The sequence below is a fragment of the Pleurodeles waltl genome, chromosome 2_2 (genome assembly GCF_031143425.1).
Source record: "Pleurodeles waltl isolate 20211129_DDA chromosome 2_2, aPleWal1.hap1.20221129, whole genome shotgun sequence".
Classification (NCBI taxonomy): Eukaryota; Metazoa; Chordata; class Amphibia; order Caudata; family Salamandridae; genus Pleurodeles; species Pleurodeles waltl.
In genome coordinates this window covers 213,612,343-213,635,746 of record NC_090439.1, presented here as the reverse complement: position 1 = coordinate 213,635,746, position 23,404 = coordinate 213,612,343, and the positions used below count along the sequence as shown (strand labels likewise).

The 23,404-nt window shown below is 42.9% G+C and overlaps 1 protein-coding gene across 1 annotated transcript in view; it reads right to left on the bottom strand.

Annotated features, from left to right (window-relative positions):
* Window positions 1–23,404, bottom strand: part of DNAH5 (dynein axonemal heavy chain 5) — a 4,110,061-nt gene that overhangs the window by 617,909 nt on the left and 3,468,748 nt on the right. Inside the window, exons 60-61 of the mRNA XM_069219645.1 lie at window positions 16,786–16,965; window positions 1,796–1,933 (exon numbers count right to left, since the gene is read on the bottom strand). Of these exons, the coding sequence (XP_069075746.1) occupies window positions 1,796–1,933; window positions 16,786–16,965 (318 nt within the window). The remainder of the gene's footprint in view (window positions 1–1,795; window positions 1,934–16,785; window positions 16,966–23,404) is intronic.

Genomic DNA, 23,404 nt, shown 5'->3' with positions numbered 1-23,404 from the left:
TTGATGTAAATATATGTATGACTTTAGTAAAAGATTAGAGCTTCTATGCAAAGCATATCAAATACCACCAGGCTATAGCTATCTACAAATACAGGAGTGTAAATACTTTGGCTTACATCTTCCGGTAGCAGTGATTGCCCAATGGAGCAGCAAAGGGTTTAGAGGGATAGTAGATTTTATAGTAAGAAATAGATATATCACTTGGGAAGAGGTTGTAACCAGACTTGGGGATGTGGCAACTAGACTCTTTCTGAGTTTTTATCAGATTTCCCATTTTTTCAATACTATGTCACTTAAGGCAAGTACTGTAGAATAACCAATATAGAGGGCTCTAATTAGAAGTGAAGTACTGGGTACAGGAAATTGGTACAGCGTGCTAGTGGAGAGACCTGCTTCGGCAATAACTATAGAATTTAGAGATAACATTCTTCGTACAACACAATGTTTAATATCAGACGAAGAGTGGAGAAATATTTCTGAAATAGGCTACAAATCTTTGAGGGTAGTTAACTATAAAAGAATGTCTTTTCTTTCTAGATGGATGGCCTATTACACTCCTGAAAAGATACATAAAACGTTCCCGTCAATTCCTGATCAATGCTTTCGCTGTCATTAGGATGCAACAAGAATTCGCTCCATGTTGTTTTTGACTGCCCCAAATTAACAACTTACTGGTTGGGAATAGAAGAGGTAATAAATCATACCTTCACTTTCACCTCTAGGATTGAGTTTGATTCAAATATAGTATTGTTTGCAGTCTCCGACCAAACACGCAAGGTAACAAAATACCAACAATAACCAATCACAAAAGCAATCACCTTTACAATAGCTCAATCATTAATACTTCAAAACTAGTGGAAAATAATGACAGCAACTAAGAATTATGAGGAGGCATATCCTAAACGTGTTGGGAGTATGAAAAGGTTCACAGAAATATGGCAAATATTTAGAGGAGCCATAAGTTACGAATAGGGGATGCGGGTAGATGCAGTTAACTAATATTCGTCAATATAGTATATGCAATATGTATAATAACAGAAATCTTGAAGTGATTATAATAGAAAAAAGGGGAATTAAATATGGATTAATAGTTTCATTTAATGCTGATTGATAGCAAGGCTAACTTGTTAAGGATGGATGCTACTGAAGATTAATGTATGCTTTATTTCTCTCTTTATGTATACCTGAACAAGAAAAATAAAATATATATATATATTTTTTTTTAAAGGATATGAAGCGTTAAACAAATGCAAATGCAGTGCTACTGCAAGTCAATAAATATATATTTTATTTTGACTTGGTGGTTGCAGGTGGACACGTTTGCTGTCCAGCACTTATTTTTTAGGGACCTGCACATATTTTTACTCATCATGACCCAGAGTAATTGACAGCAAAACACACAAGGGGAAAGGAGGAAGCGAAAACCAGAAACAATGTGACAAATGGAGAAAGCAGGAATGAAATAGAACCTGCAAGTGTGAGATAAAAGAGAAGGGAGGGTCTGGTGGTGGATTAAAGAGGCATGAGGTAGAATCAAGACTGTACAGCCTTGGTATTCGGCATGCCGACATTCAACAGCACAGGCTGCGGACTGCTGACCAAAACTTTGGGGTCGGCACTCATTCATTTACAAAAAATTTTTATTCATTTTGTTGCATTGATAAGCAGATTTTGTTTATGGTATGGGTACTGTTTAAATGTAATCTCACACATTCTATTGAATTAAACCAGGGTTTGGGCCACCCTTTCGAGTTAACATTCCACATGATGTACAATAAATGTATAGAACACTGACCTGCTTCTCCATCATGGCCTTCTCATACAGGGCTTGGACAACATCAAGTTCAGCCTGTTTCTCATCCAACTCGGCTTGTGCTTTCTGCAGATCTAACATGGCAGCTGCAAGACGATTCTCCTGTATAGCCAAATTAGCCTGCAAAAACAATATAAACACATTCAGAAGCAAAGACATAATAGCTAGCTGAAAATCAAGGTGACACCCTACATTCAATGGAAAATGCCTGCGCCTCATAACTGAGGGCCTGTTGGGTTAGTGTCATAATCAAATTAGCAATGGCTTCAATTTACCTATAATAATGTGCTGTAAATTAGATAATAAAATAGTAAAACACTTGCAGTGAAATATTAGTTTGTGGACTAGAACCACATAATTAGCCCCAAAACAAAAACACTGACAGATACATAAGATGCAGTTTTTCAATACAGTAAACAAGCACTGGCAAAGCCAGTAGGTTCGGCGTTGGCTGCCAGTCTGTTGGCTTGATCAATGCCTTCTTCTTTGTCAGGGCTTTTGCTGAACATTATTGCTGGGGAAGCTGCAGTGCCCTTCTAACTCTAAAAAATAAAACAGTGGCTAAAAGCAAAAATATTTTGGTCTCAAAAAGCATGCATTGCCATGGTAACTCACTGACACTCAAGAGATATACTATGCGTGTGGATGTGCTTTTTGTCAAAAAGCAGATTGCCCTTAATTAATGGCTGAAGTGGGCAGACCTGTTGCCCATACTATATTCAGTAGCTGGTGGAAGAAAAATGTGAATGACACAAAACAAAAAACAATGAATTAAGAGGGCTGGATGAGTGCAGCCCCTCTAAGTAATAAACGTAAGTCTATAATAAATAACCTTGCAGTAAAACCAAAAAAAACATTCTATTGCCAAACCTAAAAGAGTTTTTCTTCACTCTGGTGCTGGGCCCATATAATGCTAATTGGGGTTGGGCCACTACAATAGTACAACAAAAATGTAGTGTCATAACGTTTCTTACAAAGATATTCATTACAAACAAAAGAAGAAATTACAGGGGTATTTTTCAAGAGAATGTAGCATTCATTTGTCTCTAATTTTTTCTTGTAAACATAAGTTACTTGCCTTTAGTAATGACATATTTGGTATCTCTGCAAGATAAGGCATTACCAAAGGTAAGTAACTTCTCATGATAGAGACTTCTAGCTGCTGTTAACTTACCTTAGAACAGATACCAAAACAATACATACTTTGTGGTCGGTCTGTGAACTGGCTCAGGCCAAACTGTCCTGGAGGAGCACACTGGTAAATTGTCTGTCATGACGGCCCAGATAGTAGTGTTTGGTAAATGTGTGTAATGATGCCAATGTAGCTGTGTGACAGATGTCCAGTACAGAACTCCATGAGCTAATTTAGTAGTTGCAGCATTGGCTCTTGTGGAATGAGCCCGCAATCTCCCTGAGGGTTGCTTCTTGGTTAATGCCTAGCAAATCTTTATACAATCCACCTGTAGCTGGTTCGTTTGTGCAATGCTTTTCTCTTTCTCCAGTTAACCCAACAGCTGATCCTCCAAACAGTGTCCTTTGGTGTGACTGACATTGAATGACAATGCCCTTTTTGTTCCAAGTGTTGGAGTCCCTTCTCCTTCTTAGAGGTGTGAATTGAGGAAAAGAAAGTTGGCAATGTGATGTTCTGGCCGAAGTGCAAAAGTGTCACCACCTTCAGCAGAAAAAAGGTACGGGTTCTCAGAATCCATTTGTCTAGTAAGAAGGAGGTGTACGGAGGGTGAATAGAAAGATAAATCAATAGAGTATGCTGTTCCACAGAAAAAGGAAGAAAAAGGATTAAGGGCACAGGTCCTAAAGGCATTTCTAAAATTAGAAGCAAGAGCCCTCACACATCCACAGGATGTTATGCTTCATCATAGGGCTAGCTCCTCGTCAAACTGGCACTGCAATGTCTGACGAGCCCCGTTAGGGGCCTCTTAGCTGGAGATCTTAATGAGAAATGTGTGCCGTTATTAGAACTAGTAATAAATTTAAACCTACAGTCAAGAAAAAGCAGGAGACGGGAAAAGTTAAAATTGGCTTAAGAGACCCAAACCAGTGTGTTTTATTACACGTAGAGGATCTCGGTCAAAATTTAAAAAACACCGGGGAGTGGAATGGAAGTAATGTTCCACCACTCTACCAACACAAAGAAGCTGACAGGAAGGAGTTCCCTTCAGCTGTTGTATGAGGTCAACACGTTTCAGGCCTATGAGGTCCCTACAGATCAAGTGGCGATTCATCACGACCAAAAATATCTCCTAAGCTACACTACAAGCCCTAATTAAATTTAGGAGTATTAAGGACAGAAGTAACTTACATAGAGCGCTACACAACTCATGACCTAAATAGGTGAGGACCTGTGGAGAGAAAAAATACAACACAACGAGTATGTATAGAATACAGTCCAATTGTCAAAAATGCACTATACACATAAAAGTGTTAACACATTCAGTGATGACATGCTGAAGGTGACGAGGATCATAAGATATACCTGCTTACTCTCTTACACTAATGACGGGTTCCTTGGGAAAGAGCGAGCCAGTAGACAGGCGTCATTCTATGAGAATCACAGAAGCAGCAGTAATTACATTACACAAACAGCCACCAGGCAAATAAGTATGTAATCCATTTGCAATACTTAATAGTAAATAGCATATATCAGGAAAAGCGTATGTCCTTATAGGAGAACATATGGCCTCTCTAAAGAACTCAAATGCCTCGAGCTAAGTATTTGTAAAGGAAGAAGTGCAATAAGTAACTGATCGATGATATCAGGTAAAAAAACACTTAACAGAACTAAAAGTCAATGGCAGTGGTGAAATGCGTGGCTAATTATGTCCTGAAGTAGCATGTGAAATCTTATAAATCAATGCACGCATCAAGTGGAAGGTAGCTCCGCTTGATCAAAGCGGTACCATGCACCCTCTAGCCTTAATTATTCAGCTCGGTAACAGACCCACTGTCATGAAGTATACAGAACAATGGGTATACTACCGAGGATTAGGGAAGCGTTTTAGTCCAAACATAAAGCGAGAGTCAAAAATCATGCGTACTTACACATTGGACATAGTCCGATGGCAGAGACCTACCATGTGGCCGCTATTGGGATTAACACTGTCGTCAGGTAAAAAGGGTCAGGTCACTCAGCAGGGTCCAATCAGGACAAGTGTCAAAGAGTCGGAACGCATCGTATGGGCGACGACCCCGCCCATCCACAACAAATAGAAAGAGGACTCCTGTGTGAATCCGAAGGGGAGCCGGAGGTGAATATTACCCCTATAAAATAAAGTCATTATACTCTAGAGCTGCGCTCGAGTAGGAAAAGCAAAAAGGGTGCATCCACAGGGGAGCCAAAGGCAAATGGTAGAGATACAAAATAAAGTAATTGTACTCTAGAGCCGCGCTCGAGTAGGAAAAGAAAAAGAGGAGACAAAGGCAATCATTTGTGCATCCGTTAATACAAAGCATGAAACTAACGAGTAACAGGAAAAAGAGCTGAGAAAACGAGACTAAAGGGGAACACAGCAAGTCTGTAATGCATTGTGAGAGCGATATTGTCAAATGTGTCTTCTGAGTGAGTCTCACAATGTGACTAAGGTATAAAATGAATCACCAGAGAGTGTTAATAACTGGTTATAGAGTATTTAATACCACAGGAGTCACAGTGCTAATTATTACAGGGGATCAATAGTTGGCTGAAGCAGCTTGGTAAGGCAATTCTTGCTGAGCTGATTAGGAACCTGTGAAGAACCTCATCCATGGTATATCATCATTTAACCCATTGATACCGGTCCTCAATTTAAACACCCAGAGTTGTTCTATTTAAAATAGACTCTTGGGGCCATTGGTTAAATGGTTAAAGGCCTCAAGCACAACTCAGCGCAAGAAATTGGATGTGTGTTTTGTCTCAAGAAAGTGAATGTTCAATTTAGTTGTTGTCCGTCAACATCTGCTACTGCTGCGATGTTCACTGATCCGAATCTTAACTGGTCTTGTAGTCATTCCAACGTAACGCAACTGGCAGGGGCATGTAATCATATAAATACAACTGAGAGTGTTTCAGTTAGTATATTTTAGAAGGTGCCATCTGCCCAAGGCTTGTAAATCTAAATTTGTGTTGTAAAAGGACACGTTACGACCCCCACATGAGTGGTGATCTCGTACTGGTGGAAGTTGCCACACTGTTGTCTGTCTGGATTCTGAAGTCTGCGCCCTGAGGCAGGTATGTACTACTAGGTCCTTAATGTTCCTAGTCCGGTTGAACGCAAACAAAGGTTTGGGAACTATCTCCCAACAACTACAGAGGATAGACCATCGTTTATTGATCAGTTTCTTAACAGTATTGGACAGAGGGGTATAAGTAGAAACACATGTCAGTCGAGGGTCTGAGTGGTTAGGTACCGTTATCAGTGAACAGAAAGAGCCTGTAGCTCTCTGACCCTCCTGGCCAATATGACAGCCACAAAGAAGACAGTGTTAATCATCAGAAGTCTTATGGGACAGCTATGCTTTGGTTCAAAGAGGGAAGCATCAAGTAGGTAAAACCAAATTTAGGTCCTATTGAGGCATAACAAAAGGCTTGTGAGGAAATAAATGCTGAAGAACCTTCAGAAAACATGTCACAACAGGTGACTTTAAAAGGGAGGGTTGATCTGGCAACCGCAAGAAAGCTGAGATGGCTGACAAATACCCCTAAACCTTGCCCAGAGAAAGTCCTTGCCAGGCTAGGGACAAAACAAACAACCAACCACATTTGGGACATGGGTACAGAAAGTCGGTCAACACCTTTTTCCACAACCAAGCCACAAACTTGTCCCAACAGCAGGAGTATACAGTTTTTGTTCATGGACACCTGGCTGACAAGCTGATCTAACAGTCTTTGGGAGTGACATAAAAAACTCTTTATTGCCATTGCTCAATCTTCAAGCATTAATGTGGAGCATGCGCAGGTTGGGGCGAAGAATTCTGCCCTGTTGCTACAACAGGAGATCCTCCCAAAGGGGCAGCCTGATTGCAGAACTGATGCTCATACTCAGGAGTTCGGGATACCATACTCTCAGTGCCCAATCTGGAGACACTATGATGATTTGGGTCTGGTTTGTCCTGATCTTCTTCATAACTCGAGGCAGAAGTGGTATCCACAGAAAGGCATACAGAGGTCCCATGTCCCATTTGAGACAAAACGTGTCTCCAAACATGCACCCCCTTGAAACTCCAACATGCAGATTGCTGATACTAACCAAGGGTCTCCCCTGTCATGGAAGAGGCCTTGCACCATCTCTTGATGGAGACCCTATGAATGACCAGCAAGGCATCACCAGCTGAGTTGGTCTGCCCTGACAATCAGAGATCCTGCCAGGTGTTGTTCAGCCATCTCAGCTTCCTTCTGGAAAATGTCCTGAAGTTCAGAGTCGTAGGGCCTCCTGGCACAGGGTCCATGACCCCGCTGTTGCCCAGTTCGTTGCAGTACCACAAGGCAGTAGTGTTGTTCCTGGACACCTGAACCACCCTTCCCTTGATAGACAGAAGGAAGGCTTTAAGTGCCAAGCGAATTGCTCTCAAATCCAACAAGTTGATGTGGAGCTGCGATTATGCCAGAGACCAGAATACTCTGGTGTGTACTTCTCTAGATCCCAAGAGTGACGCGTCTGTCACCACTGTGAGCTGTGGGTGGCAAAGGGAGAGGGGATCTACTTCAAGCCCAATTGTGGTTTGTCAGCCACCAATGCAGATCTTTTGCAGTTTGCACTGAATATGGACCAGGTCAAATAGATTCCCCTGATGATGTACCCATTAGGACTTTTGTTGCCACAGCAGAGCCTGCAAATGCCAGCGGGCATGCTTTACCAGCAGGAAGCCATGAAGCCAGCAGCTTCAAGATACCGGCAGAAACATCAGAATAGCCTGAATATCCTGGACTGACCGCTCTGGAGAGTAGGCGCAGGGCTGACTGTGTCCGGAATGGCTCTGAGGAAAGGGAGCATCTGAGGGGCAGTCATTTTTTACTTCCTCCCATTTATAGAGAACTTTGCCAAATGTAAGAGGTTTGCCAGAGTCTGGATGTGAGCGAGGACTGACTGGGACAAGCCTACCTTCAACAGCCAGCCATCGAGGTAGGGAAAGACTGGGACCTCAGACCTATACAGATGGGCTGCAGCCATAGCCATCACTTTTGTAAACACTGAAGGGGTGCTGGTGAGGCCAACTGAAAATGCTTGTGGCCCACCATGAGCCGCAGGTAATGTCTGTGGGCCAGCAGGACACGGATATGGAAATATGCATTGTACAAGTCTAGTGCTATCATCTAATCTGCATAATCCAGGGCAGACAGGCCCTGGGCCATTGTGTGCATCTCAAATTTCTTCTTTTTCAGGCGGTAGTTGAGAGGCTGCAGGGAGAGATGACATCCATCTGCTGATCTGAGGATGTTGGCAGGGGCAGCGAAGATTCTGTGAATGGCATGGCATTACCCTGTCAAACAATTTGGAGCATCCACTTGTCTGATGGCTTGTGGTGCCGGATCCTGCAGCCAACAGAGTGCCCATGATGCTGCAAAGGCACAGTAAAGGGGTTTGGAGTCTTTGGATGCTGTGGGGGGTGATAGACTGGGCAGATCTCTGGTCTTGGTTCCCACAAGACTGGAGTGATCCTCATCCACAGACACAAAAGTACTGGGAAGGTTGTTAGCTGTGGTGGGTTGGTGGCAAAGGACGTGGCTGGTACTACTGTAGCCATGGAAGGGGTGAAAGGAAGAGTGTGGATGGCATCGGGCCATGGTGAGACTCAGTGACCGGGCGGTGGCCCTACTCTCTTTAACGTGCTCCAGCCTCAAACTGATCTTGTCACCAATAAGGCAAGTGCTGGTGAAGGACATGTCCATAAGAGATGCCTGGACATTCCCCGTGAAGCCAGTCGATCTCAGCCAGGCGTGACGATGAAGCACAACCGATGAAGCAATGGCTCTGCCCAGCAAGTCTCTTGTGTCCAGTCCACATGGTATTGTAAACTTTGCTGCATCCCTGCCATTGGCCATTGGTCAGGATGGCTCAGGCCTCCTACGAAACAATGGGTAGCTCTTGCATAAACGAGTCCCACATCATGTGGCTATACTGGTCCAAGAGGCACATGGTGGTCATTGACTGCAATGCAATGCTGGTGGAAGAGAAAATCCTCTCCACAAAGGTATACAGCCTCTTGGGTTCCCAATCTGGGGGAGTGCAATGAAAGGTGCTAAGATTCACCTTGGAGGTTGTGGACTGCAAAGATGAGATGCTGGGTAAGGAAATCTGGATCCCAAGGAGCAGGGTGATGGTGACATGTGATCATCCTGTACACAGGAGTGCCCTGAAGGGCTTGGCTCAGGCTCTGAGAAGGACATCAGAGAGGGCTTTGTTAAAGGGCAGGAGAAGTTCACCCCAGTTGAAGTACCTCCGGTCAAGACCTTGGTCTTGACTTCTATTGATGGTAGCAGGAGGTCAAGGACCTCAGCTGCCCTCAGCATCACCATAGCAAAGGCGGTACCTTCCTCCATAGTGACAATTGGAAGAGAGACCAGCTTGTCTGGCGAGGTGTCTAGAACACAGGCATCAGTCAGGTCCTCATACCAGTTAACCTCGGTCAAGAAGTCTTCAAAGGAATCACAGTATCCATAGGGATCCTCAGATTCACCAAACTCATACCACATGGCCTATCAAAGAAAGGAGCCACTCTCTCCAAGCAGGATGGTATGGTTCAGGTCGGAGCCAGGATCAAGCCACTCTGATCCGGCTCAGTATCAGAGTCCGGAAAGAGGATGAGGTTGATGCCACCGAATGGGGCATAAACAGTGACAGGAACAGCGTCACAGGACCGAACCCTAGCGGAGACTGGGGATTTGTGACTGAAGTTAGTCCCGATCCAGAAGGCATGACTGGTGACAACGAGGCACCAGCCAGAGGAAACCCAGTCAGGGCTCTTCTGATCCGTCAGGCCTACAGGTGCTCTAGAGGAGGCTCGTCACCCAAATGCAAGGTGCATGGCCTCATAAAATTCTCTGAGTTGGGCAGGAGTTGCTCTGCAAAACTTAGGGTGGTGTGTAGAAGACTCAGGCTCTGTGGGTGGAGTGGGGAAGTGGGGCATCGACTCGTGTTGTCTTTCCTGCACCGCGTACATTGCCTTGGACTGGCGAGGAATAGTCATACAGTACTATGACTTTTTGACCTTCTTGTGTTGGTGAGACCTAGAAGACTATGACTAACCACAATGGCGATCAAAACAGGGACAACTCCGAGTGCAGGCCTGTGAGCTTCCATGTGACTGGGACCTGGAGCAGTGCAGATTCGTCCAATGTCGAGCCACCGACAGCCTTACTGCTTGCTCCCAAATTGCTTTAGAATTCATGATGCAGCAGCCAGGACAGGCTCTGGAGTCATGGTCTAGCTCCAGGCACCACAAACAACCCAGATATTTGCCTGTAGCAGGCTCTACAGGGTTTAAACCCCAGAGGTTTTTTAGGGGATATATATAATCACACTGGGAGAAAGATGCCCGAATAAAGTTGACACAACTTTAGAAATGGTGGTCATAAAATGACTGAGTAGTTCTACAGATCAGCACTGTTGGTGCAGAAAGAATGGAACTGATGTCAGTCACTTAAGTGGTGCCGCAGATGTAATATCCAGTGGGCACGACGCATATGACACTGATGCATAGCCATTTGATGCCACCTACTGTTGTGCAGGGTTAATGCTCAAGATTTTCCAGATTCAGTCTGATGCCTGGGGAATCTTTTAAAGAAAGGAATCAACAGTTAAAAGTTTCTATAGGATATATAATATTTGCTTAACATTCAGCATGTAGTGTGCATACAATTATTAACAACTGATTATTTATAAGTGCAAACAAAACTGTCACCAGTGAGTGTGCTGTGTGCTTTGTGTACAAGTAAAAGAGAACTAAAGCCCATATGTACAAGCAGCCCGCACCACTGGTGACCCATATCTACAAGGCCACATAAAGACATATAGATATGGAGTAAGCAACGCAGCAAAGTCACTGTGTTGCCTTACATTGCGTCAGGGAGGCATTTCCATGGGTTTTTCTGTGGGTGTTCCCTCGCAACATCCATGGATTTTGATGCATTCACAGATTTACAAGATATGGTAATCCTAGGAATGCATCAAAAGCCTACGCCACCCCAGGAGTGGAGTAAGAGTGACGCAACAGGGGTAAATATCTTTATTTCTCCCAGTTTTCTCCTCTTTCTATGTGTGCTGCATTCTGTCAAGGCAAATATCGGCAAAGCAAGGGCTGCCTTCGTTCAGATTAAGAAGGTCTGAAGCTCCAAGGACCTAATCCTGCAAACCAAGATCTGGCTTTGTAACACCAACGTAAAATAGGTCCTTCATTATGGAGCAGAAACTTTGAGGACAGTGAACATCACCAACAAGTCCAGACCTTCATCAACAGCTGTTCGCTGTCCAAACACCATCAGCAGCAATGACCTATGGCAGTAGGATTTCCAACTCCCTGCTCATGAAGAAATCCTGAAAAAATGCTAGGGCTGGATATGCCACATCCTTCCCAAGCCCGCATCACACACCACCAGGCAAGCCTTGACCTGAAACGACCCCTGAAGGGAAAAGAGGAAGGCCAAGAAACACCTGACACTGAGGCTCTGGAGTCAAGTAAAGCCCAGAACAGAGATGGCTGATGAGTCCTGGTTGATGGCCTACACCCCAAGAGGGATAGCAGGCATAACTAAGTACTTGCCTACTCTTACCAGTGCCTTACAGCTTAATATAGGTTATGTAAGATTAGGGGTTTTTGAGGCACCATCTCTTTCATGTCTAATATGGCTACTATGTTTGACTGCTGAATTTCTGTTGGCAGACCGTGCAGTAGGGGGCAGCAGTCCAGTCTAAAATCTTTTACTCTTCTGCACCTTCCGAGGCCTGTAAAGCTGTGCTCTAATACCTCTGTGGACAGCAGCTCTGAGCATTATGTGATTTTTTAAATCAATATTAACAGGCAAGAGAAATCATCAAAACTATTGCATACGTGCACTAATATGTGGAATACCTTTCTGATTTATTTTCTCAGAATAAAGATGATTTGGGTTTATTTATTAGGTGAGGGATGTTCTAGTGGGATAAGAAAATATTTTGAAACTATACGTTGAGCCATCAATAGGAAACTAATTAGCAATTCTACCTCTCAGAAAGTTTTTGCCAAGGGATGGTTTGATGATTAATTCAGAAAAAGGTAGTCAACTCTCAAAAAAGTTTAAAAAGGAGACCAAAAAGCTCATTCAGCAATAATCCTATGCAAAGCCCAGTAAAAGAAAGCTTTGAAAATGAGGACTTTTTCACTAAGGAAGAGGTGTGGGCTAATTTGGTTAAAGCTAGCTTCTTAAAAGACTCAAAGTTGTTTTGGTCCATATTTACTTCACCATATTTTTAGAGAGGGTGAATATCCAACTTTAGATCATGGCATTATGAAGGCCCAATGGCTAACCAATTATAGAAGAATTGTTTCCTTTGGTAAGGACAATGAAATGGGTAGTCATGAACAATCCTACAGGTTTTCAATAATTTTAATATTACATTCTGCCTGGATGAAATTCACTCAGCCCTGTCTTGCAGTCAATGGGATAAAGATGTGGGTCCAAATGATGTGTTTACTTACTTGTTTAAAGAAAACAGTGTACGGTAGGCCCCTTTATTAACTAAGGTCCTGAATGCTGTCAGTAGGAGAGGGCTTCCTTTCTCTTGGTCTAGAACACAATTGTTCTGGTTTTTAAAAAGGGAGATAGGTGGGATCCTCAATGTTGTTGCCCAAACTATTTGCTTGGTAACAGTTAAAAGCTGGGAAGGGTGGTAACGGAGAGGTTAGAAAATTGGGCAGAACACCACTCCATTATCTACGAACTACAATACGGGTTCAGAAAGGGCCTTGCCACCCTTGAGCAGTGTTTACATTTAGAATTATTTGTGGCCAAATGCACAAAGGTTAAGAGGGGGTTTTCTTTTCATCACCTTTATGAACAACAGCAGTGCTTTTGACTGTGTCAATCATAATATACTGTGGCAGGCTGTGTCCTCTATGGGGGCAGAGTCTGATATTATTCCCTTGTTAAGCTATCGTTATCAAAATGCTGCAGTTCGTTTTGGCCTAGGAGGAGAGTGACCCAGACCATTTCAAGTAAAGAGGGAAGTCAGACAAGGGTGTGTTATGGCCCCCTTTTTATTCACATTATATATAAATGGTCTAGAACTGGTACTCCTGAAATCTTCTACATATTTGCTAAAGGTGGGTTCTCAATTAACACCAACCCTATAGTACACAGATGATGCAGTTCCTCTGGACCATACCGAAAATGGGGTACAAGTCTTGTTGGATGCATATACTACATATATGGATTACCTAGACATGATTTGTGGGAAGGGCATCCCTAAAGTGATGACATTTGTTGTAAAAAATAAAAAATTAAAAAATAAAATACTATAATCCCAATTATTCCTAATTAATCTTATTTAGTGGTCGGATTTTTGAACCAAGGAAAGTGGCTCTCCCAAATTTAAATAAAGTCTGAACAGTCAAAGACGACAGCCACCACCGTTTTCTCATTGTTTCCATATTAGGGTCCACACCGATCAAAGATATGCTCACTGTTGGAAATAGGGTCTCTGGTTGGCAGTCAGTTTGCACTCTGTCCAAGCAGGGACCCTCACTCTAGTCAGGGCAATGGAGATACACACTTAAGATAACCCCTGCTCACTCCCTTGGTAGCTAGGCACAAGTAGTCAGGCTTATCTCAAAGGCAATGTGTAAAGTATTTGTACCAAAACACACACAGTAAGATAGTGAAAACACTACAAAATGAACAACACACCAGTTGAGAAAAATAGGCAGTATTTATCTAAATCAAACAAGACCAAAATGACAAAAATCCAACATAGACAAGTCAAGACATGAATTTTTAAAATAAAAAGAGTCTTACTCCACAGAAAACAATGGAAACGTTGTTACACGAAGTACTTGCTTTGCGTAAAAAATAAAGCCACAAGTGCGTCCGAAAAGTCAGCAATGCATTGATTCCTTACTCACAAGTGAGACTGTGCGTTGTTTCTTCTCTGGTCGGGTAGGCAATACGTTGTTTCCCCCCCTCCCCCGACAAGAGAGCAATGTGTTGAGATCCAGACATGGCACCTCGGATTCACACAAGTTCACGTTGATTTTGACGCCCAGCGATTATGTGTGAGAAATCCGGCTGCACGGTGATGGAAAACCGCGTTGTGTGGGGGTTGCATCGTTTTCCGCAGTGGGTGTATGCGTCATTTCTCCAGCCGCGATGCAGGTGATGTGTCGATATCCGAGCCGTGATGCAGGTGGTGCGCCGATTTCAGCAACGAGGCGGGTAGCGAGTTGTTTTTACAGCCGCGTTTCAGGTGATGCATCAAAACTTTCCCTGCACGGCGTCCTGTGCGTGGATTTCAGTCCTTGTTCTACCAGCTTAACCTTTAGAGAGCCCCAGAGACTGGATAGGGTACCACTTGGCAGGGCAGAAGTCTCAGCAGAGAGTACAGATGCTGGCAGAGGAAGTCTTCGAGGCACTGAAACTTCAAAACAGGAGGCAAGCTCAGTCCAAGCCCTTGGAGAGTCTTCACAAGCAGGAATATACCACAAATTCCAGTCTTTGCCCTCTCTCAGGCAGAAGCAGCAACTGCAGGCCAACCCAGCAAAGCACAGTCACAGGCAAAGGGGCAGTACTTCTCCTCCAGCTCTTCAGCTCTTCTCCATGGCAGAAGTTCTTCTTGGTTCCAGAAGAAATCTGGAAATCTGGGGTTTTGGGCCCACTACTTACACCCCTTTCAGCCTCTGAAGTAGGCAAACTTCAAAGGAAAGTATATGTTGTTCACAAGATCCTTCCGTGCTCAAGCCTGGCTCCAGTCTCACATAAGGGGGTTGGAGACTGCATTGTGTGAGGGCAGTCACAGTCTATTCAGTTGTAACTAACCACTCCTCCCTCCACTTTAGCTCGGATGGCATAACAGGATATGCAGGCTACACCCCAGCACCCGTTGTGTCACAGTCTAGAGCGGATTCACAAACAGCCCAACTGTCAGTCTGTCCCAGACAGGGAATACACAAGCAGGCAGAGTCAGGGAATGGTTTAAGCAAGAAAATGCCCACTTTCTAAAAGTGGCGTTTTCAAACTGACAATTTAAAAACCAACTTTACCAAAAGATGTATTTTTAAATTGTGAGTTCAGAGACACTAAACTCCAAATCTCTATCTGCTCCTAAAGGGAAACTGACTTAAGATATTTATAGGCAGCCCCCATGTTTACCTACGAGAGAGATCAGCCTTGCAACAGTGAAGACTGACAGTATTTCATTGTTAGGAAAGGTAAAACACACCAATACATGTCCCAACTTTAACATATACTGCACTCTGTCCATGGGGCTACCTAGGGGTGCCTTGCATGTATAAAAAGGGAGTGGTTGGGCCTTGCAAGTGGTACGCTTGGCAGGTTAAAACTACACAGACACTGCAGTGGCAGGTCTAAGCCATGTTTACAGGGCTACTCCTGTGGGTGGCACAACCGGTGCTGCAGGCCCACTAGTAACATTTGATTTACAGGCCCTGGACACCTCTAATACACTTTTTTTCCAGGGACTTAATAGTAAATCAAATATGCCAATCATGGAAAAGCCAAAATACACATACAATTTACAAAGGAAGCACTTGTGCTTTAGCACTAGTCAGCAGTGGTAAAGTGACCAGAGTAACAAAAATAGCAAAAACAGATTCCAGCACATAGTCAAAACATAGGAAGCAGAGGCAAAAAAGACAGGGGAGACAACACTAAGGATGCCACGTCTAACACTCACAGTATATAAGTTCAAAAGTGTTTCAGCTGCGACCTATGGCTCAACTACTTAGGGGTATGGGGAATGTCACGCTGTACAATGCAGTGAGAATATCACTCTCAGACGACTTTTGGTTTTCTCTCAAGCAACCTCAGCTTTTATCTGTCACATGGAGCTGGATATTGCTTATTTTGAGGATATTATTAAAATACGGCCAATGCAGCTTGCTTGGTATTCTATCTGGGTTAAGCCTTATCTCACCATAAATAGGGTCCTTATTTTAGACTGTCTGGGCATCATTTACAAAAATCTGATGCCTAGGCTCTGATGTGTCAGATTTCTTGCACTGTCCTGACCCCCCCTTCCCCCCCCAGTGACAGCATGGTAGCACTGTATTTACTAAACAGAGCTCCACGGCTCACATTTTCCACAGATGCGTCAGAAATTCTAAGGCATCTGTGGTGCTAAAGTCACGCATTGCTGGACTAGTCAAAAAAATTACGCTACTCTAGTTATGCATGGATGGTTCCCATTTTAAAAAGCTGTGCTATGAAAATGAGGAATTCACTACCGGACATGCATGCATGCAGACTGTATTTGAAGTATCTGTTTTTTAATGATCTTCTTATTTATTGTTTTATGTATTCTTTTATGATTAAGAAGTATTGACTGAATAAAGACGACTGATTCTGAATATAACATAAACAGTTACAAATCGTGCCTGCTAGCTAAAAATTAAAGCAGATTTGTTAACAGACTTTTGGAGCACAAGCATAGCTCAAAAACATTTTAGATATATACATTATAATACAAACACACATTCCAAACACAGGTCATTAAAATTAACATTTGTCAGTCAAGTTAACTCATATAGAATGCTGCTTTACATACTGTTCTGTACTACCATAGTCTTCATTACCTATCTATAAGAGTTTCAATTTAAAGTTTTTGTAATTTTAATAAATAAATGGCAATCTGTTAATGAATTGCAATTTTAGAAAACAAAAAAAAAAACACATAAACTTTGATTTGCTCTGCTACCACAAACTTATAAATAGTAGATTCTCCAGAACGGATGTTTTGCTAATAAATCATGCCCAGAAAAGAAATGCTTACCTTTAATGGTAATACTTCCTTATTAATGGCAAAAAAAGACGCCATTGCCTTAGTCCATGAACAAAGTCCAGCTACGTTTCCGCACACACGTTTTGCTGTCTCAATATTGTAGTCACCCATTTCAAAGTAAGGCAGTAATAACTCGACCACCTCCTCGTTGATTGAATCTTTAGGAAATTGCTGGAGGAAGCAACCATGAAACATAATTATTGTCAGTGTACCCAAATACGTTTTCCTTCTTTTACTGTTACTAATACTTTGCACTACATGTCTAAACCATTTATTTTGCCCAAAATCTTATTTCACTAACATCTAATTTTTCGGCATACCAAATTAAAGGCCTAATTTATTTTTGGGCAGTTGAGGGTGACGGAGTATTTTCCTTGTTCTCCATTTTCCTGGCAGAGTCCCCGCCAGATCATTTTAGCACTGACTGCGAAGTCGGCCGTCATTTCTAAAGCAACAGCAGGAACGACTTTCACAATGGTTCCTGTCAAAGATTTTTTAAGTTTTACGCCTGGCTCAATCAACATGATGCAGCAGTCCCTCAAACATACATTTTTTTATTTTCGAAAAGGAAACCTCAAAGAGGAATAGTCTTTTTGAAAATAAAAAAGAAAGTCGTCCCATGGCGAGTGAAGCATTTTTAGTTTTTTACTGCCCCTCCTAACCAGGGTTTTCTAGGGGGTGACAGGCAGTAAAAAACAGCTATATGTTCACCAATCCGAATTGGGTGGGCAGACATATATCAATTTCCCCAACGGAGTAGTCTCTGCCATAGCCAAACTGTGGTCCATCAGCATCTAAATTTGGAGTGTTGACCATTAAATTGGTGGTCAGGATACTCTGTCACCATTGTGACGGAGTATGCTTATTACAAATTTATGTATGTCAGGCCCTAAAACTCTTCCCATACTCCCCGGGCCTACTATCACCTTTTAATATGGGAACAATGTGTTATCACTGGATTAAAAGAGACAATGGTTACATGAAATAAGGAGATGCAATAGAACGGACCATGCATCTTGTGTGCACATTCTGGGCGGTTATTAGCAGTTGATAAAACCAATTTAATCTTCCACATTACACAAATTACCCTCCAAGAAATCCCAGTTAGTTTACTGCCCCTCACTGCCAGGGTTTTCCTGGGGGTAACAGGAAGTTAAAAAACAACAATATTTATACCCATCTAAATTAGGTGGGCCGACATAGAGGCATTTTTCGGTCGGTATAGTCTCTTCCATGGCTAAGTTATGGTCCATCTGCATCTAAGTTTGGCAGGCAGACCATTCAGTTGGTGAGAAGGATAATCCGTCACCTCTGTGATAGAGTATGTTTACCACAAAAATATGTGTACCAGTCCCTAAAGCTCTTTCCATTTTCCCCGGGCCTACTATCACCCTTTAAGACAGGAAACAATACTTATTATTACTGGATTAAAAGAGACAATGGCTAGATGAGACCTTGCATCTTGTGTGCACATTCTGGCAATTATTATCAGTTAATAAACCCAATCTTTCACATTGCACAATTAACCCTCTAAGAACTCTCAGTAAGTGGTTGGAATAGCAGAATATAGTAGAAGCATTATGTTTGGGTGGAATGTAAAATTGTCAAAATTTTCCCATTAAAAATGATAGTGTACAGGAGCAAAATCAAGTGATTGAATCATAAATTAATTTATATTTCCCATTTTAATAATATAGGCTTTGGGTTCTCTTGGACTTCATGGGCCGCAGAGCCCAGGAGGCAGATAGGGTTCCACTTTACCTCACTGGCACCTTCATTTCCAAACAGATAGCCTGGACGTAAAAGCTAAACCTGTCTGAACACAGGGTGGCCATTCACATTGGTTAAAACACCAGGTCTGTATAATGTAGGCATGTGCTTGCACGGGGTAGAACTGTGTGCCTGATTTTATGTAACTGCTCTTTCCAAATTGCATACATTTAACTTTAACTAGAAATGTCTTCGAGTTAATCCATGCGCTGCAAACAGCATAGTTTGGACACACAGACATGCATACTTATTGAGCTGTGGCCACAGCTATCAAATTAGAAGAAAACTGGGGTTAAATTTATGATCTTTAGAAAGTGCAATTACTTAAAAGTAGGCATACAGCTGTGCCCTCCACGAACACACACGGTCAAAGATGATTCAGCTAGTCTGACTGCTTGCAATGTGACCACTCAGAGTAGCCCACCAGTCAGAATGATCATAAGCCATAATTTAAGATTAGCTATACGTCTGTGTAAACGTCCTGGAATGGCTGAGATGCATGAAAAGCATGGGTTATCCTGCATGGGGCACAGGCCATAGTGCATCTCTTAAATATTCAGGGTCTGCAGCATGACTTCCCCAACTGGAAACAATGTCCACTAAATGGCAGTGCTTCTGTGTGGGAGATCTGGATTACTCATTCTGTCTATATCAGTTAAAACAGTAGCATGAGTGTGTAACTGGGTATGGCCAGATGACAAGTCAATAACACACTGGCACCCTAAAGAGTGCCCTCACTGCTCCACAATTGGAACACCTGTTTTGTGCCCTTACACAGCATATACACAAATAAACAATCTTCTACAATGCTACTAATACCCACATCCAGACTCTGGACAGCTCCTTGAATTCTGAGAAGTCACCATTTAGATTAGTTATATATACATTTCAGTGTTCTATGATCAGAAAACATGACTTCCTCTTACCTTGCATATTGCCCGTTTGAATAACATGGTCTGATTTATATATTGGCCACACCAACCAACAACCACCTCCTCTTCAGACAAACAAGTTAATCACTATCGATAAAGCCGTTTCTGGTAAAGACTTTATCTAACTGCAGATTCCTCACCAAGTAAATTTCCCCAGGCTAAATTTGGAAACTTTACAATAATTCCCTTACACATCAGTAGTTGGTGTTGTGTAGTTCCGCAACAGCTTTTTCCCAGGTGATGGATTGCCCTATGTAGAAGAATGTGACTGCCCTGGGCAGGAATTACGCTTTTGTTCGAAGGACTGATTTTTCCAGGAAGAAGGATGTACATGGGTAAATCACAGACAATGCCCCTAGTTCACCAGTCTGGCTGATATGATGGCGATGAGGAATGTTGCCTTGAAGGTAAAAAAACAAAAAGAACAACTATGCATTGGCTTGAAAGCAATTCACATGACGTAGGTGAATTCTAAATTAAGGTTTCACTGAGACATGACAAATGGAGTTACTGGTCACATACTGAACAGCCCCTTAAAAAAACACATCAAAAAAGGTGACTTGAAAAGGAACAGCTGTCCAGGTGAATGTAAGAAAGCCGAAACAGAGAATTAACCTTCAACTGTTGCCACAACATGGCCTTTCTGGGCCAATGATGAACCAAACAAAAGAACATCCAATAACTGCACAGCCAGGGGCTGCTAAGATGACACCAACCAGTCCAGGAGCAAGACTGAAAGCTATCAACTATTGTCCCATCAATATCCATCCATGGAGGTGTAGATTGTGCAGTTTTGGCTGAAAGACTTGGCTGTGCTGCTTCAACAGGAGGCTCTCCCAAAGAGGCAGAGGAATTATACAACCTATGCCCATGGCTCCAGGTATCACACTCTCCTCACCTAGGCAGGGGCCACAAGGATGACTTGGGCTCATACTCTCTTGATCTTCTTGCATATTCTGGGCAAGAGATGGGGTTCGGAAAGGTTAAAGGAGTCGCAAACCACAATGCTGGCAAAAAACACCTTGGGAAATCCTATATTAAAACATTTGAAACTGCATGCTCTCTGCAGTAGCAAATAGATCGAGCCCAGGTTCTCCTCATTGTTGCAAGATGCCCTGTGCCACCTCCCAGTGTAACCACCATTTGTGATCCTCTAGGCAATGTCAGCTGTGCTTTTCTGTCCCTGCTGTCTTTAAATTTGTTGAGGGCTGAGTCAGCCTTCTCTCTGCAAAGTTTTGAAGTCATAAAAAGGCATGTCCATGAGGGACTGCTGCATGCCCAGTGAAAATCCTATACAGTGATTCCAGGCATGGCATTTAACAACTGCGCTGGCCCTGACCTCCTTAACTAGGCAGTATGTTGTGCCCAGGTCGGAACGGATGGTGTATTTTACAACATCTTGACCGTCGAGGATCAGACATTGCAGGGTTTTTCTCTCCAGAATAGTTCACAAGAATTCCAACACTCTGTCTCACAATGTGTGCAAATACTGTCCTAGCGGACAAGAGGTACTGACAGATCACAAGGCAATGCTGGCACTGGAAAATGCACCCTTCAAAACGTTTCCATTCTCTTGGATTCTCTGTCATGTGAGTGGTAGGGGAGGAATTGGGGTTCAGGTGGGTCGATGATGCCTGTACCACCAAGATCTCCAGCGTAGCTAGAGTAGAAAGTCAGGATCCCTGGGAGCAGGTCTGTGCCATCTAGCCACCTGTCTGTTTCGAAGCGGGGAAGATCCTGATTTTTCCAAGGTGCCCAGAAGTATGTCATTAAGAGCCTCATTAAAATGCATCAGAGGTTCTTGAGTAATGGTTGTAGGGTTAAATACATTAAATAAGTACATTGGTTTTCATCTCCTGTATGGGTAATGTTAAGTCAAAGACCTATGCTGCTCTCCTGATAACAGTGGCAAAGCAGGCAGATTCTTCAGTAGCCCCTGTTTTTGGCGAGTTTAGGCCAAATTCGGGGGGGTGTCATGAACCTGATGTCATGGATTGAGCCGTCAAATCTGATAAAACTATGAGATCCAGGTACAGTGCAAAGGCTCAGGCCGGTGACGTCAGTCTTGGCACCATGGACAGCGTTGGGCAATGTGCCATGGCTGGAGCCAGCGTTGCTGTGCTCAATGCGGTGTGGGGGGAGGGGGACCCAGGGGGGGGGGGGAGGGACATACAAATGTCAGTTATGGTCCTGAACCGTTTTGAAACCTGTTGTCTTAGGGCCCATGTGTGTAAAATGTAGGAGTTTTTACAGAGGGAAATATATTTTCCTGAGGCGCACAGCCTGTCAGAAGCCAGCACTGTTTTCTTAGAATCCATGTGGGAAGGCATGGAATGAAAGGAACTGACGTCAGCACACGGAGACTGTGCATATGTAGGAGCCCACACGTCACATCCTAGATGAGACAGAGATGACACAGGACCTTATAACGCTACCTAATAACCAATGAGGGAACTGCCGTAACGTTTCTGGATTCAGTCGGACACCAGGTGAGGAATCTGCAGTCAAAAGCCTCCATCAGAAACCTACATTGCTCTGAAAAATTGAGATAGCAGCACCTAAATGACAATGTCAAGACAGGAGAGAAGAGGAAGACAGACAGTTTATAAATCTGACTGAGTCTGCTCCTCGTGTACATTGTGCAGAACAGACTGGTGCTGCATTCATCCTTAAGAGGGCATGTCTCGTTTTTAATATGTTTTGTTACATCCCCCAAATTTGTCTTAACAGACAGACCATCAGCAAATAAAAAACATTGATCTGATGCTGTGTTAAACACCTAGCACCAAACAAGTTATCATACTTATTGTTGAACAAACCTTTCAACAGGATGGGGCTGTAGCTCCAATAAAATAAACCCACATTTTTGTTGCTGAAAGTAAGACAAAGTTTTAGATTTTTGGACCAGGGTGTGCACATCAGATTGACTGATTTTGCAGTGCCAGCCATTGCTGTTGTCTAGAGGCTACCTGTTTGAATACCACAGTTTCAGTGAAAACCTTATCAGGCATAAGTGGTCATTACTTATCTGAAAAAAATATGACACCATCATCCAAAGAGGTTGAATCACAGACACTGCTAGAAATTTCATTCATGGTGTGCCTTTAACATGGTCCTTCCTCTTGCTTTTATTTACTGGTAGCGCTGTCAACGTCTTCAAGAGGGAGGTAGCTTGTAAAACATCTTACACGGTTGATAAAAGTATTAATCCCTGAACTCCTTCCTCTCTGAAGCTGATGCACATTTACTTTTGTATTCACCAGTGCAGAGGGTATTCCTGAATTTGCACTAGGAACTGCCCCACTTATTCCCTCAAGTTGGGTTTCATTATATGGGAGGGTGAGGGGGGTCAATGCACCGATTGTAACACATCCAGGATGTCATTGCTATAGTCACTATCACTATATGTTTGTCTATATTCTCTGTGTCTTTTGTCCTTTCACTACAGGGTATAATCCAGCTCCTTCCATCATGCCAGTCCTCCATTTATTTTGTTTTGCAACCCATCTAGTATCTGCAAAGTATGCATTGCCTTTCGGACATTTCCCTGATATCTAACCTTCTGCTTAACATGGGCTGCACATTCCAAGTGTTAAGTGCTTTATACTGTGTGGGTCTAGGTTGTGGTTTCATCTCGCAAAATGAACCTCCTCAAATATACTATGATTCTCAAAATAAATGTGCCACAGCATGGAAACCTCAATGCATCTTCTTTCTCAGTGATCTTTTGTCATTGGGTCAACCAAATACATGTATGAAGACCCACATTTATGGTCATATATGTGCCTGGTATATCTTTGGGAGGTGCCTCTTCCCCTCTCAAACATGTATTTTTACATCTCCCCTCACTAGATCAGTAAAGCCTTAAGACATTTCATTTTTCAACAATATTTCAGCAATTGCAATTA